This window comes from Lagenorhynchus albirostris, chromosome 8 (assembly GCF_949774975.1).
Source record: "Lagenorhynchus albirostris chromosome 8, mLagAlb1.1, whole genome shotgun sequence".
NCBI lineage: Eukaryota > Metazoa > Chordata > Mammalia > Artiodactyla > Delphinidae > Lagenorhynchus > Lagenorhynchus albirostris.
Genome location: NC_083102.1, coordinates 31,224,435 through 31,239,217, shown reverse-complemented (window position 1 = coordinate 31,239,217; position 14,783 = coordinate 31,224,435). Strand labels below are relative to the sequence as shown.

Here is a 14,783-nt window from a genome sequence, read left to right as displayed (position 1 = left end):
AAAAGCAGTATTTTAATTTTCCAATAATTATCGTCATTTTTTCCCCATAAACCATTCACAGTAAAGTGCAAATTCAGTTTCCTCAGAATCTAGTATGAGTATGATTCTTCAGGTTAATGAAAGAATACACGATACAAAGGGAGGTGAGTTATGCCCTGCTTCTCAGGAGAATCATTAACCAGAGAAAGATCCACTTTACATACCTTGGTTTCTACTAATGCAGCGGTCCCCAAACTTTTTGGCACCAGGGACCGTTTTCGGGGAGGACAATTTTTCCAAGGGTGGGAGCGGGGTGATTCAGGCGGTAAGGCGAGCGAGGGGGAGCCATGGGGAGTGGCAGAGGAAGCTTTGCTGGCTCGCCCACCAACAGCTCACCTCCTGCTGTGCGGCCCGGTTCCTAACAGGCCCTGGACCGGTAGCGGCACCGCAGGCCAGGGGTTTGGGGACCCTTGTACTAAGGGAAAGTAACTCCAGGAATGTCAGATATCTAGGGAACTCCTTTCTACCCTTTCCCATCTCTTTTCTGCCCTATTTTTGATAAATCTTGGCTGTTGTTCTAGATACGTGCCGTTGGATTACTAATGAGAGAGAGATTCATGAGTGGGTTGGGAAACGTAAGAAATACTGAGCCAATCATAAGTGAACTACATATAAAAAATTTTAGTTATCTGCTCAAAGTTTTGATTCAGAACTAATGGCATAAAATGAGTGCTCCATTAATAAAACAAAAAACATTCCAGCATACTTTTACTCCTCAGTAAAGAGTGACAGAGTATGGGTAGCGCTTTGAGAGATTTTTGAATTAAGCTCAAAATCTCACGGTACCCCTACTTAACTTTTTAGTTGTCAGATGTTTATATTATATCATTTCCCCCTGTTGGAACTTTAACTTAATTTTCCATTATGAGGTGTTGAACTCTCTATGTCTGTGTACTTCCAAGGTCACAACGCTAATTTAGATAAATCACATATGTAATGTTTGCATCCAGATGTAACTCATTTTTGTCTTATTAAAGACTTTTCTTTATCCATAGGCTCTCTCCACATCTGTGATCATTAGTGACTACAGAAAACATAGTTTTAAGACGAATGTAAAAATTTTCAAACCAAAGAGATTTTGTGACGCTCCATAAACACTGCACATCTGTCATTTATCTGGCATATTAATTTAATGGAAACCACACAAGGTCATAAACTTGTATTATGATGAAATTAGTTCTGTAAGTTACTATATAATGTAAATGAACATTTTCACATATAAACACACTCTAAGAGATGAAACACTACATGGGTTATTGATTTTAAATACTTGGCACATTATTTTTTAAAAATTCCTTACTAATGATACCTCATTTATCACTAATTAGTACTTTGGTTTTTTGTGCAATGTCTAACATTTGCAAACCACACAGTATCTTCATTTTTTTAATTTATGGAAGATACTTTCATTTACCCGCCCTCCAGCATCCACCCCCCCCCAAAAAAAAAAACGGGACATGCACCACCTAATTCCTGACTACATGTGGTTTCGAACAGGTCAGAGTAAGTTTAAGTATATAAAATATTAAACATTTGGGAGTGATCTGTAGGTAATTTTGTGGGTATGCTGTAATGAAAACATATGCTGGATTTTTCAGAAGAAAACTGCTGACATTGCAAGAGTTTTCAAATCCTCAATTCTTCAGTTAAGAAATCACAAGTCTAACTGAAATCATAAGGCAATTTTGTACAAAGGGGAAATAACTCTCACTGGTATTTTGTACATAGATTTTTTCCTAACTTCAAGTCCTTTGAAGTTAGGGTACCACAGTAAAATAAATGACGTTTTCTAACACATATAAATACCCCAAATGATAAATGTAGCAGGATCTAAGGAAACTGAGACCCAAATGAGTTGACGTTGCTTGTGCAAGGACACCCACACGATATGGTTAGCAGTGTTGGACTAGAACCGTCTGGTCCTTATTTAGAAGGCTCTTCCTGAATCAGTCCTTTCCAGGACTGCGCAGCAGACCTGCAGGCCTTTTAGCTACTAATTTCACCCTGAGGGGAGGGAGGCTGTGGCGTGGTAAAGGGAAGACTGTTTTCTAAGGGAGACTCACACTTTTCTGTTTGGATTGTTTCTTACATAAATGAGTAACAACGCCTCCGCGATGAAGCACTTTTAGAGGCAAATGCAAACTGTGCGAACATGCTTTTTGTTGCTGTGTTCTCCAGGCGTATATACCATATGATTACAACGTGTGCAACTTTGCCCTAGGCCATTTAGCTTCTAGAAGGTTAATTTTCGGCCCTGTGGCAGGAAATTAGGGATTCCACTTCCCCGCGTCTACACTTCATACCAGAACAGCACTCATCTCTCTATTTCACGTGTGACGAAAACACCTTATTCCGTTGTCTCCCGCCTTGCCCGTCTTTTCTCAATATTTCCCCTTCGTAACTTCTGCCACATGGCCTTCCACTCCGCTATGAAGCCCGCTCGCCCACCGTCTCCCCACTACCCCACCTTCCGAAGGCTTCTTCCTTTCTTCCACCGCCTGCTCGCTTTGTCCCTCTCGGCTTCCGAGAACACCGCCCAGAAACACAGTAGAAATATACTGCGCACGCGCATTAAAACTAGTCGCCGCTTAGCCTCTTGGGGATGGTTGGCCGGGCTCTTTCAGTCTCTGATTCGCGGAGGCAGCAGTGCGGTACTCTCGCGGTATTTGCTGCCGCTAGTCGGCGGGAGCCGCCGCTAGTTCCTGGCGGGCTGTTTTAGCTCCTCTTGTCGCCGGTCCTGCTCTGTTGCCAGCTGCCGGGCCGAGCATCATGACGTCTGCCTTGGAGAACTACATCAACCGTATCCTCGAGCCGGCCACCACAGGCATTTGCTGGTGCTGTGGCGAGTCCCGCGCCTGCACCGGAGAAGACCGGTGCTGGAGAGGCAGGGGGTCGGGATCGGCGGGTGGTTGCGATACCCGGCAGCTGCGGGGCCCGGTATGCGGGTGCAGGGGTTAAGGATCTGGGACCCACCAATCCCGCCCCTGGGGCTGGAACCTGCCGCTTGTACGGGCCCAAGGTGTCTTTTATTTTTAATCTGAAAAAAAAAAAACCCCACCAACGTGGTTATTCCAAACTTTTCCGTGTCTCTATAGAAATCAGGTATTGATTCATCCTTCCTGTTTCCCTAGGGCCTATACGTTCAGGTTTGGGAATAAGAGGAACGGTTTAACTAGCGGCAACGATGGTCGTGTAAATCTATGTGTTTTATTCATAGGCTTTGCTCGTTGTTCGAGGATAGCAAAAACTTTACAGATGGTGCAAAAATTGAATATCTGCCCCTTTACCACTTGAAATCTCAACTTCTTTGTTGATGGAATTAAAATAATGCTTGCTATTGTAATGGATCGTTTTGAGGGACAAATAACTTTAAAAAGCCCATGTGAATTACCCTATACAGCTGTTACTGTTTTAAAGTCTAGGAACGGAACACTGCATTGTGCTCTCATGTACAAATTTGGGACAAAAGTGAAATGCCAAAGGCTTTTAATGATGCAAGCATATTGGTACCTGTGACATTGAATATAGCTTCTTTTCTTTTGAATTCCAGAAGCCAGGTCCTGGAAGACAGTGTCTTAACGTGCTTGAAATCATTCAACATTGATTAGTTTAGCAACGATCCAATTTTCGTTTTAGAGATAAAGAAATAGGTATGAGAAAGGGAGAAATATCTTGCTCAACTGTCAAATTGGCAGTATTCCCCAATAAGAAAAGAGTACCAAATACCCCAGCTGTTTTAAGATAGAATACACTGACCACACACAGAAAGGGATGCTTTTTCTGTTTTTTCCCTTTTTTAAATTGTGTAAATGTCACACCAAATTGAAGAACATAAAGTTTTTATGTTGTAAATGTGGCTGTGTTGAATAGTTATATCTTAATTCTGTTACCTTTTTCCTAGTAATTTAAACCGTTTCCTTACCAGATTTTAAGTTTTCAGTTTACATGCGCTGAGATACGCTTTCCTTGATTCAGTTATCAGGAACTGTTGCTGTCATTACTTCTGATGGGAGAATGATTGTGGTAAGTATTTGGCATATTCATTCTCTGCTTTCTTGTAGGCTTATTGGTTGTTAATTTTTATGTACAACCTCTGATCTCTAATGACTAGGCACCACAGTACACCTGCATTGCAGTTTTCTTATGACTCAGGTCTTTATCTCTTTGATAAATAGCTGCCAATCCATATTTTTTTTCATTAATAAACATTGTAAGTTACATACAAGGCTTCTAGAAGCTAGGATGGGTAATAGATTCTGCCCTCAGAGAACTTCTAGTCTAGTCTGCAGATACCTGCCTGTATTTTATAATATTTATCTTCCTCCTCCATCTTTTATTTCCTCCCCCATTCAGTGTTCTGACAACCACTACCAGAATCATATAATTTTTTTGAAATTTTGTGTATGGTTCTTAGAAACTTTTTTAAGATTTAGATACTACATCTATAAAATAATGAACATTTAAGACTTGTATGGTGTTGATATTCTTCAGATATTCTTAGGTTGTATGATCTCTTGTTTTTTTGTAGAATGAATTATGATGAATGAATAAATTCATTTCATCTCATTTGTCCTTTTATCACAGTATCCCATTTTAATTCCAGAAAAATCTTGGATTCTCTCCTTGACCTGTTCCTTGATCTGAGGAATTTATCCCATGATTTTGGGCTACTTAATTTCTTCATTTATAATTCATATGATTGTTCCAAAAAGTTTCCAAAAAGTTTTAAGGCTGCTAAACTTTCTCTATTGTCTATCTAATTCCTATAGTTTAGTCTTTTATTTTCCCATTCTGCAGTTCTGTTTTTGTTTGTTTTGTTTTTAATCCTTGTGATTTTTTTCTCAGTGGATCCCTAAGTGACGATTACCAAAGTGTCAGACTTTGCCATTTATTAAACATATGTCATGCACCAGGCATGTTACGTGTGTTATCTCACTTAATCTCGGTACAGCTCTGTGAAAAAGAATTAACCCTGCATTCTAGGTTAGGAACCTAGCTCAGAAAAAGTGAGTTACTTTCCCAGAGTCACGTGGATATAAGTGGCAGAACCAAACTGGGATTTAAATTGAATTTGACTCCGAAAGCTAAGGCCAGTTGCCTTGCTTTCCTCTTAATCAAGAGAACAATCATGTTTTTGGTTTTGTTTTTAAGGTACTTCACATTGTATTGAGTCAAAAAATAAGGACAGTTTGAAATGTTTTAATCTCATCTTAGAAGCCTACTGCTATTAACAAATATCTGTAAATAGTTTTTTATTTTGTAAAAACCTCAAGTTTAAATTTTCTTGTTTTTGTTAACAGGATAGATGATAAATTGGAAAATTAATTTTATAGAAGAAGGAAAGCCATTTAAAAAGAGCATTTTTAAGTACTAAAAGAGCATTTTTGAGTACTAAAGTTCAGTAGTTGTGTATTTCTTTGACACATGGTTCACTTTATAGAATAGTTGCATGTAAAATGAAGCCAAGAGGCTATGTATGGATGTGGTAACAACTTTTTGCTAGTTCAGTATAGTAAATACTCCATATTTTGTTTCTCTTCCTAACATTAACTAATGTTTCTCTTCCTAGCTCACATTTTATTTCACTCTAATTTTATATATTTTGAATTTTAAAACATGAAACTTTAATGAGAAATTTAACCAACCAAAACCAATGTAAATTGATGTTTTTCAGAAACTTGAATAGCATCTGAGTTACCATGTTGTAATAGGCCCATGTCTTCCTTTTTTAAGAACCATGATTCTTCATAAAATTTTCTCTGAATATATCCTTCAAGTGTTTGAGGCCCATCAAACACTTTGGCAGATACTAAGTACTCATTAAGCCTTAGCTATAACTACCAGTTGAAGTTTGTGTACTAATCTGAATCTCTGAAAAGTGGTAGATTATATTTGCTTGTTCACAGTAGTATAATATAGAAGTTTAGTGGTCTGGCTTTGAAGCAAGCCTTTCATGGTTCGAATTCTAGCTCTGCTAATTTCTGCCCATGAAACCTTGAGGGGTTACTTCTCTGTGCCTCAGATTTTCTTGTCTGAAGTGGGAATGTTTGTAGTATCTACCACAAAGGGTAGAGATTAATTGAGATAATGTGTGCAGCATGTTTACTAGCATGTAACATGAAGTGATACTGTTACATTGCTATAGCTGCTGTGTAGTGGACTATTTCCCTTAAGTTTCCCTTGTTTTAGTTTGTATTTTTAGAATATTAGCTCCTGGACTACCTGGGCTTTTATGCTACTTCCTTGGAAATAAACTAGTACATAGGTGTCCTTTGTAATTCTCAACAACTCTGCGCACTAGTCAGAAGTGCGGTGGGTTCCCCACCGCCCCTCTTAAAAAACCAAGAGGTAAGTTTGGTGCCTGTTGATCATAAAGAGGTATTGTATTTTATAGAGAACTTATATATATTTAAAATAGGTACTTCTCTTGGAGTACCTCACAACTAAAATGGTGTCATTGAATTAACACATTCAGGTAAATCAGAATATTTGTCTTTTTCTCTTGAATGTTTTCTTTACAGGGAACACTGAAAGGTTTTGACCAGACCATTAATTTGATTTTGGATGAAAGCCACGAACGAGTGTTCAGCTCTTCACAGGGAGTAGAACAAGTGGTACTAGGTTTATACATCGTGAGAGGTGATAATGTGTGAGTAAAATATGTCTTTTTTAAAGGCAAGTTAAATATACTATAGGTGTACTGCCTTGCTATATGGAGAAGAGGTTTCTATCTACTGAGATTTGTCCATATTTCTAATAGTTAAGTAGCCCGGATAGGGTCCAGAAAGAGCCCTGCCTTACACTGAATACTTCACTGGAGAGGCTTCTTAAAATGTTCTTCCAAAATACCCCTAATTCCAGAGGAACATAAATATACCTCCAGGGCCCAGGGCTAGGGTTTGAAAATGTCTTTGAAATCTCTTGTGTGAACAGTTTTAAATAATGCTTTATAACATAGCTGTATTTATCCATTACTTACTTTTTTCTTCTAATTTTTTAGTATAATTGGCTTACTTAAGATGTCCCATGTTTATGTTGTAGCCTCAGTTAACTTGTGACATTGATATGGCAGTTTGAGAAGATATATTTTAGTGGTAGCAATTTAAGAAAAGTGCAACAGTGTAGAACAGTACTGTCCAATACAACTTTTGGGGATGATGGAAATGTTGGATATCTGCATTGTCCACTATGGTAGGTACTAGCTGTGTGTGTGGCCATTGAGTACTTGAAAAGTAGCTGGTGTGACTGAACAACTGAATTTTAGATTTTATTTAATTGTAATTAATTTTAATAGTCACATGTGGCTAGCAGCTTCTGTATTAGTGCAATTATAGAGGCTAGAAGAGTGTTGAATCAGTTTCCTAGTGAGTACTGTTTAAAATTAAAACATGGCTGGAAGGCAGCAAAAGATGTATTAGCATCTCAGATTATTTTTTTGGACAAGTAGGATATGGAAGATAAAGGAATACTTTACTCATTTTATTTGTTTGTCTTAAGAAAATCACCTTTAGATGTATAAATCATTTGATCTTTAATCAGAGGTTTATAAAATATTCTATAGAGATAATATTTAGGTGAAGTGAGCTGTAAAGGCGAAGCAGGTGGGGCCCAGGTCTCCTGACCAGAACAGCACTGATTGTTTATATTGGGGCTCTGCATAATAATTGATTTTAAGATGATTTCTCCTACTTTAATTAAAAAAAAAATTTTTTTTTTGAACTTCAATTAAAAAAATTTTTAAACATTGCTGTAGACACAGTGGTATGCTGGAGCCAGCTTGTACTGGCTCACGGAAGCAGGTTTTTATATTTTGGGGAATTTTGCAAGCTGGTTGGTTGATGTCTTTTTGGTAGCTTGAAATTGGCCATAGTGGGGGTATCTGCACTATGGATAGCAGTCAACACTGCAAATCAGCCTCCTCCTTTTCCTTGGAGAGCTAGTTTTAAAACATTTTCCAGCACTCCACTGTCTTCCATAAGAATTTTAAATGATACTAAATTCTTAATGATGGAATTAAGATCTTGATATGTTTCATATTGAGAAAACTTAATATATTCTCCTAAAGTTTGGTACTTCCCATTTATTAGAGAACTGAAGACTGTATACAGTTTAAAGCAAAATCGGGCAAATTCTGTATAACATTTGTCTATAGAATTTACTTTCATTAAAACCAAACAAATTTAAACAACCAATTTTTTATGTAATAATGTTTCATACATGTCCCATGGTCTGGATGTAACAATGACTGTATCCAGCTAGAGAGCCATGGCTTGGTTACCTAGCATGGTATTAGTGAAAATAATGTTATAGGTGTTATGTTAGTGTTGAATCAAGGAAAAATTTGTTGGCTTTAACCCTTGCCAATCACAACAAAAAATCATTTGTTAGATACCTAAGTAGCCGTTCTATTATTATCGTTATGTGTGAAGAATTGTACTTCTTTTTGGTGTTGGATTTAAATTGAGTCAACTGAGAAATCATGAAAGGAAAACTAATAGATTTTATATGTACCATTGATGGATTTAGTTCATTGAAGTTACTCAAATAAAGACTCGTGATCCAGTCACATTATATGCAGTCTGTTCTTTAATATTCGTTCCTGTAACAATGTTGCCTTCAGTTTATTTGGGTTTTGTGACTTTAAAAGTACAATTCACAACCTTATGAAAATGTTTGTTTTTCACCTTAAGTAGTAGTTCTTTTATACTGTCTTCTCTCAGTTTTAATCAGAAATGAGATTGTTTTAACTGATTTTTTTTTCCCTTAAACAATTACAGTGCAGTCATTGGAGAAATTGATGAAGAGACAGATTCTGCACTTGATTTGGGGAATATTCGAGCAGAACCTCTGAACTCTGTAGCACACTAAGGATAAACTACATATATTGGACATCTGTAAATCTTTGTACAGAAACTGATTATTCTGAGGATGATGGGCAGAATTTTTATGAAAGTGTAATTGTGGATTTTGACTCCATATTGATTCATTGTAATATGATATGTAAATTAAAATATTTCTACATTTTCTTGGAAAAAACTTTTCTTTTTGGCCTAAATCATACATTTGGTAGCTTGGTTTTATTTTTCTATTAAATAGTATAAAAATCTAATGATTATTTTGAGAACTTTTAGAAAAGACATTCTGCTATTTTGATATTTATGGAAAACTAGTTGAAAAGAGAAATTCAAGTATTATATAAATTAAGCATACAAATACCATCAATAGTGCAGAATACATATGTTTCTGTCCCTGATTTTTAAGAAAGTCCCAGGAAGGTAAATCTTGTCTTGTGCAGTTATCTGAACCATCCCCATTTATCACACTGCCCTGGTGGCTCCCTAGCACTTTAGAAGTGTGGGTAAAAGTGTGTTTGGTTGAGAAAAGGAAAAATGCTAACAAAGTTATATATTACCTGAAAAAATTGATTCCATGTGGTTTTAAAAGCCATCTTATCCTTTAAGAATTGGGGAATTTCTAGTATTAAAGGAGTTTTTTGTTATTTATAAACATGAGTAAATAAATCTTAAGTTTATATTGAGGCAGTGCTTGCTATTATTGTCAACAACTTTTCATGACTCCCTAGTTCCATAAACCTGATTTCAAAAGAAGTAAACCTGTTTTCTCCAAGCATGTCAGGCCTATTCTTTGGTTGATTATTGTAGTGAATCAATTAAGTAGATAAATGTCCCTCATCTACAAACAGGCTATTTTCTAAAACTCCCTTGTACAACTGGTGGTGTATACTTTTTCAAGAATCCATAGAAACAATGCTATAAGCAGTGTTTAGATATCCAGGCTAGTCCACAAAAATTCTCATCAAGTCATATGTAGGCCAAAGTGTGTAACATTGTGATAACAATAGAAAAATATTTACATTCTTGTAATTCAAACAAAATTTCAATAGTTTCTTCTTCTTTTTTTTAATGAAAGTGTTTAAAATAGGAGTTGGCAAGCTTCTTTCGTAAAGATGCAGATAGTAAATATTTTAAGCTTTGAGGGCCATATGGTCTCTGTCACAGCTACTCAAATCTGTTTTGTAGCATGAAAATAGCCATAGATAATACATGACGAATAGCCGTGGCTGGGTTCCAATAAAACTTCATTTACAGTAACAGGTGGCAGGCTGGATTTGGCCAGTAGGCCATAGTTGCTGTCCCTTGGCTCAAAATGAAAAATACAAGCTCAATAAGAAGAGATGATGGCTAATTTGTATAAATTCTGAAAAGGGCTTCTGGAATGGATCCTTTCAGAGTTCAGAGGTGGGTTTCATCATATTTTTTAATATTGAAAACCCTACTTATTAAACATGGCAGTTTTTTGGTTCACAACTAAAACATTTTCCAGAGGAAAATATCTTCACATTTTCACAAAAGCAAGACGTGTAAGGAGAGAACTGTTGAGATAGTTTTGGTCATCAAGCACCATTACCTAGAATAACTTGGCTGATGTTCTGATGTTTAGGGTTGTCTCTGGGAGGATTAGAGGAAGGCTAGGTAGTACTGGCTATTCATAAATATTTGGCTTTTGTAGTATAAGGTTTTATGATCAATTTAGTAATAAAAAGAAAATAATGCAAAGTGGCTAAAGCAAACAGGCCACTTTAATTAGGGACTGTAAACCAGGTGTTCTGTTTAAATAATGTATTTTAAATTGGTAAACTAATTCCAAAAGTCAAATAAGGAATATAGATCATTCGATTGCTAAGTGAAATGTATTCTAAGTATAAATGATGTCCAGAATCAGATGCTTTCTCAACATAGTTGATCTAACACAAATTACACATGAACCAGTAAACAAACCATAGTCCCTCTCCCTCACAGTAATGAGTTTCTAATATGATGTATTCTCCTTATGAAATCTAAAATGCCTTGTCAAGATGTATTTTCCTTACTGATGCCAGAAAAATCATTTCCAGAATATGAATTGGATGTCTTTATTAATGGTTGGTGGGGGAAATGCATGAAAATACACCAAATGGTACATGGAATTCTTCATTCCTGGGTGCACACGGTAGGCTCTTTATGCTCATAACCCATTCAAGTTGGATTTCATTTTTCATGAGCATTGTAAGGGAGCCACAATTATGAGTGGCAACGTGATTAATATGCAGTGTCAAGTCTTTTATATTCTTTAATGAGACTTTATTCCGTAATCAATTTCTTATTTATAAAAAAGCCTAAAATCAATTTTAACTTGCAATTACCTCTGTGCTTTGTGACTCAGACACTAAGCCCAACTTAATGAATCAAAGAAATTATTCTTGGCAAAATATTTTCACTGAAGTTTTTTGTAAAGGGCAATTAACTGCAAAAAGGAGTTAATTTGTTTCTTTTTAACTGAAAAGATACTATCTGTTTAAAACAAAGATAATCTTTTATTAATATTTGCTTTACTTAAACATCTGTTTAATACCTTTATAAAGTCATTCTAAATTTTTAACCTAATGCAGGCTATCCATGTCAACATTTTTCTCAGATGTGTAACATGAAAGATTTACCATGTGGATGAGAAAGTATACAGTCCCTTCATAATGGCATGTGAACCTATTTGTGTAGTAGCCACAGTTAAAAAGCAGTCCTTAACTGGCAGTATAGTGTATTCTGGGCCTTCACCTTCAAAATTAGTAGGGAACATTTACCAAGGGCATAGGATGTGCCAGGCATGATGCCAAGTGCTTACAATGCTGATCATTTTATGTATGGGGAAACAGGCTCAACAGGGTTAAGCGTCTTACAGGAGGTCATACTTGTGAATATCAGGCTCTTAAATCAACCAGGTTTTTGTACTCCTTATATAATATGGCCTAGCAGCAGCAAGTATAACCTCAAAATCTCTGCTGTCAAGTACCTCTCAGAAGCCTGAAGGAAATACTTAGGTATCTAAGGCAGTTCCCAAAGCTGCGTTGTGGACCATTTTCATTTGATTACCTGAGATGCTTTAAGTACTCTGGGGCCCTACTCTAACTGATTGTGGTTCAGTAGATCTGAAATGGATCAGAAAGGAATACTCACTAAAAAGCTAAGTAATGAAAGTGTGGTGGAATTACTAAAAGACCTAGCACTTGTCATATGCCTGGATGAATCCCCAATCATGCCTCAGAATCCTTACCTTTAAGACAGGGATAATACCTATCTTCCAGGGTGTGGCAAGTGAAAGTAGACTGCATTTAAAACGGTATGATTGTGGGCTACAACAGTAAACAGCTATTATAGGTATTCAAAGACCAACGCGGAAAGGTTACAAACATGGGTCTTACCACTTTAGTTTTACAGAGTCCCACTTGCTATCATAAGAGTTTGGAATATATAAATTATGAGGATTTCAGGTTAAATAGAAGGTATGTATAATAAGTTTATATTATTTTAACATATACAGTAAGATTAATTTGTTTTATGGCAATCATATTCTTGACAGAATGAAAATTAAAACACATGTAAACTGGGGCCTCTTCATTTTATAAATTTCCTTTTACTCAGTTTAAATTTTATCTTACTAATTTTTTTTTTTTTAAAACTTGGGCTGTTATTCTCAGTTTCTACGTCATGGACAAATTTGATTAAAAAAATTACTTTCTGCTTACATATAAGATTGAAAAACGAATGTTGACAAGGCAGAGCTACCTCCATCCATGTTGATACTGATTCATTAAACAGCACAGTGCTCTCATTAAACCAGCTACAAATTCATTTAATTGCAAGATATTTAGTCCTTATCCTCCATCTTGTTTACAGGGATTATTCGTGTGAATTTGGTCAAATGCTTGATGTGATCTTCACTCCTCTCTGTAATGGGGAAGCTACATGACATGAGCATAGCTGGTCTTTGTGCATTGATGCTGCCTCCTAGTGATCACTGCTTTCTTTTCTACGTGTCCACAGACTTTAAAAAATAGATTTTGGAATTTTGTCAGGGACTTGTGTCAAGCTATTAATGCATGCTAGATAATTGCTCAAAGCTGTGGATATACCAGGGAACAATATTAACAAGTCTCTTGTCCTTGTGAAGCTTATATCTATCTATGTAGTACCTCAAGCAAACCATCCTGACTCAGAAATTTACTGTCCAAGGTCATGAGTTGTTTCATCAAATTCTTTCAGAACTCTATGATAACTTATGGGGCTTGAGTTCATTTAAAGTAACTAGAAACTGACTTTTTAAGTGGATATAATTCATATGAATCATTTTCCCAACGCTTTTTTCTGTTTTAGGATTGCAGAGTCTCTGTAGGTTGCATAACACTAAGGATAAAGGCAAACTAGGACTTGACCAGCAGTCTTCTATCATTAGTTAACAGTATACCATCTGCTGCCTACTATCATCATTTGGTGAATGGAGAAGGAGAGGACTATTCTTTAAGACATCTTTCAGATCTTTTCTTAGGTTTAGCATTAAAAAAGCATCCAATTTTTGTACTGATTTTTTGTTATGCCCTTTTACTTCCATCTTTTTTGTACATCTTTCTTTTTAAAACATCCTTTTATTTTATAAATGTATTACTTGCCAGAAATGACACAGGTCAAGTATTGGTAAAACTAGGATCAAAATCCCATCTTACTATTTCTATTCTGGTGCTCCTTCAGCTCTATGATGTGGCTTCTTCTGTCTTATCATAAGGGTGATTTTCAATTATACTGTAAACATTTTGTTTTTAGTTTTCTTTTCCCAATATGCTGGCTTTACAAATACCATATAATGAAAATGGTACCAACTTGTTACTATATTTGAAGTATGTTGAAAGGAAGAGAATCCAGGAGCAGGGGTTGGGGGTAAGAGACATCTCAGGGGTTACAACACACTGTCATTTATGAAAACAAAGTATTGATTACTACTTTATCTATGAAACAGAATGAACAAACTCTAGGCCCAATCAGGTTTCTCAGGAAAAAGAATTTTAAAAGCAAACATATAGCTAAATCAGATTTCACGAAGTATCTCTTAACTTGATCCTGTATCTGGATACTATTAATGCAAAGATACTATGGGGAGAGGAATGGATTTGGGAGCCTAGCAGGCTTGGAATTAAATTATGGTTCAGCCACTTCTTAACTATGGGATCTTGGGCCAATTAATCAATATCCCTGAACAGCAATTTTGTAATTAATAAAAAGAAGAAAATGATAGCATGGCATCCTTGCAAAGCTAATATGATGGTTATGCAGAGAGTGTAAGTTAACCACATAATATGGTATCTAGACCAGAGTAAAACACTGAATAAATGTTAGTTCCATTTCTTTTCATTTCCCTATTTAAAAGGTAATGAATTGAAGGAGTAAAATCATATGATCACCTCAATAGATGCAGAGAAAGCTTTCAACACCCATTTATGATAAAAACCCTCCAGAAAGTAGCCATAGAGGGAACTTACCTCAACATATTAAAGGCCATATATGACAAACCCACAGCCAACATCGTCCTCAATGGTGAAAAACTGAAACTATTTCCACTAAGATCAGGAACAAGACAAGGTTGCCCACTCTCACCACTATTATTCAACATAGTTTTGGAAGATTTAGCCACAACAATCAGAGAAGAAAAAGAAATAGAAGGAATCTAAATTGGAAAAGAAGAAGGAAAGCTGTTATTGTTTGCAGATGACATGATATTATACATAGAGAATCCTAAAGATGCTACCAGAAAACTACTAGAGCTAATCAATGAATTTGGTAAAGTAGCAGGATACAAAATTAATGCACAGAAATCTCTTGCATTTCTATACACTAATGATGAAAAATCTGAAAGTGAAA

The 14,783-nt window shown here is 36.1% G+C and overlaps 1 protein-coding gene across 2 annotated transcripts; it reads left to right on the top strand.

Annotated features, from left to right (window-relative positions):
* Positions 1-2,708: 2,708 nt before the first annotated feature.
* On the top strand, positions 2,709-10,962 carry LSM8 (LSM8 homolog, U6 small nuclear RNA associated). Of its 2 annotated transcripts, none has more exons than XM_060156800.1 (4): positions 2,709-2,839; positions 4,022-4,062; positions 6,561-6,688; positions 8,817-10,962. In XM_060156800.1, exons 1-4 carry the CDS (start codon positions 2,809-2,811, stop codon positions 8,905-8,907), a joined length of 291 nt encoding a protein of 96 aa, XP_060012783.1. In that variant the 5' UTR covers positions 2,709-2,808; the 3' UTR covers positions 8,908-10,962. The 2 variants fall into 2 exon arrangements, with proteins under 2 accessions (XP_060012783.1, XP_060012782.1); XM_060156799.1 differs by having other exon boundaries at positions 2,794-2,923.
* The last annotated feature ends 3,821 nt before the right edge of the window (positions 10,963-14,783 follow it).

Bases quoted from the DNA above. Each gene is read 5' to 3' on its own strand.
- LSM8 (XM_060156799.1), top strand. From the start codon at position 2,809: ATGACGTCTGCCTTGGAGAACTACATCAACCGTATCCTCGAGCCGGCC. The intron at 2,924-4,021 runs GCAGGGGGTCGG...TTCAGTTATCAG, and splicing joins AGAAGACCGGTGCTGGAGAG to GAACTGTTGCTGTCATTACT. The intron at 6,689-8,816 runs GTGAGTAAAATA...AAACAATTACAG, and splicing joins ATCGTGAGAGGTGATAATGT to TGCAGTCATTGGAGAAATTG.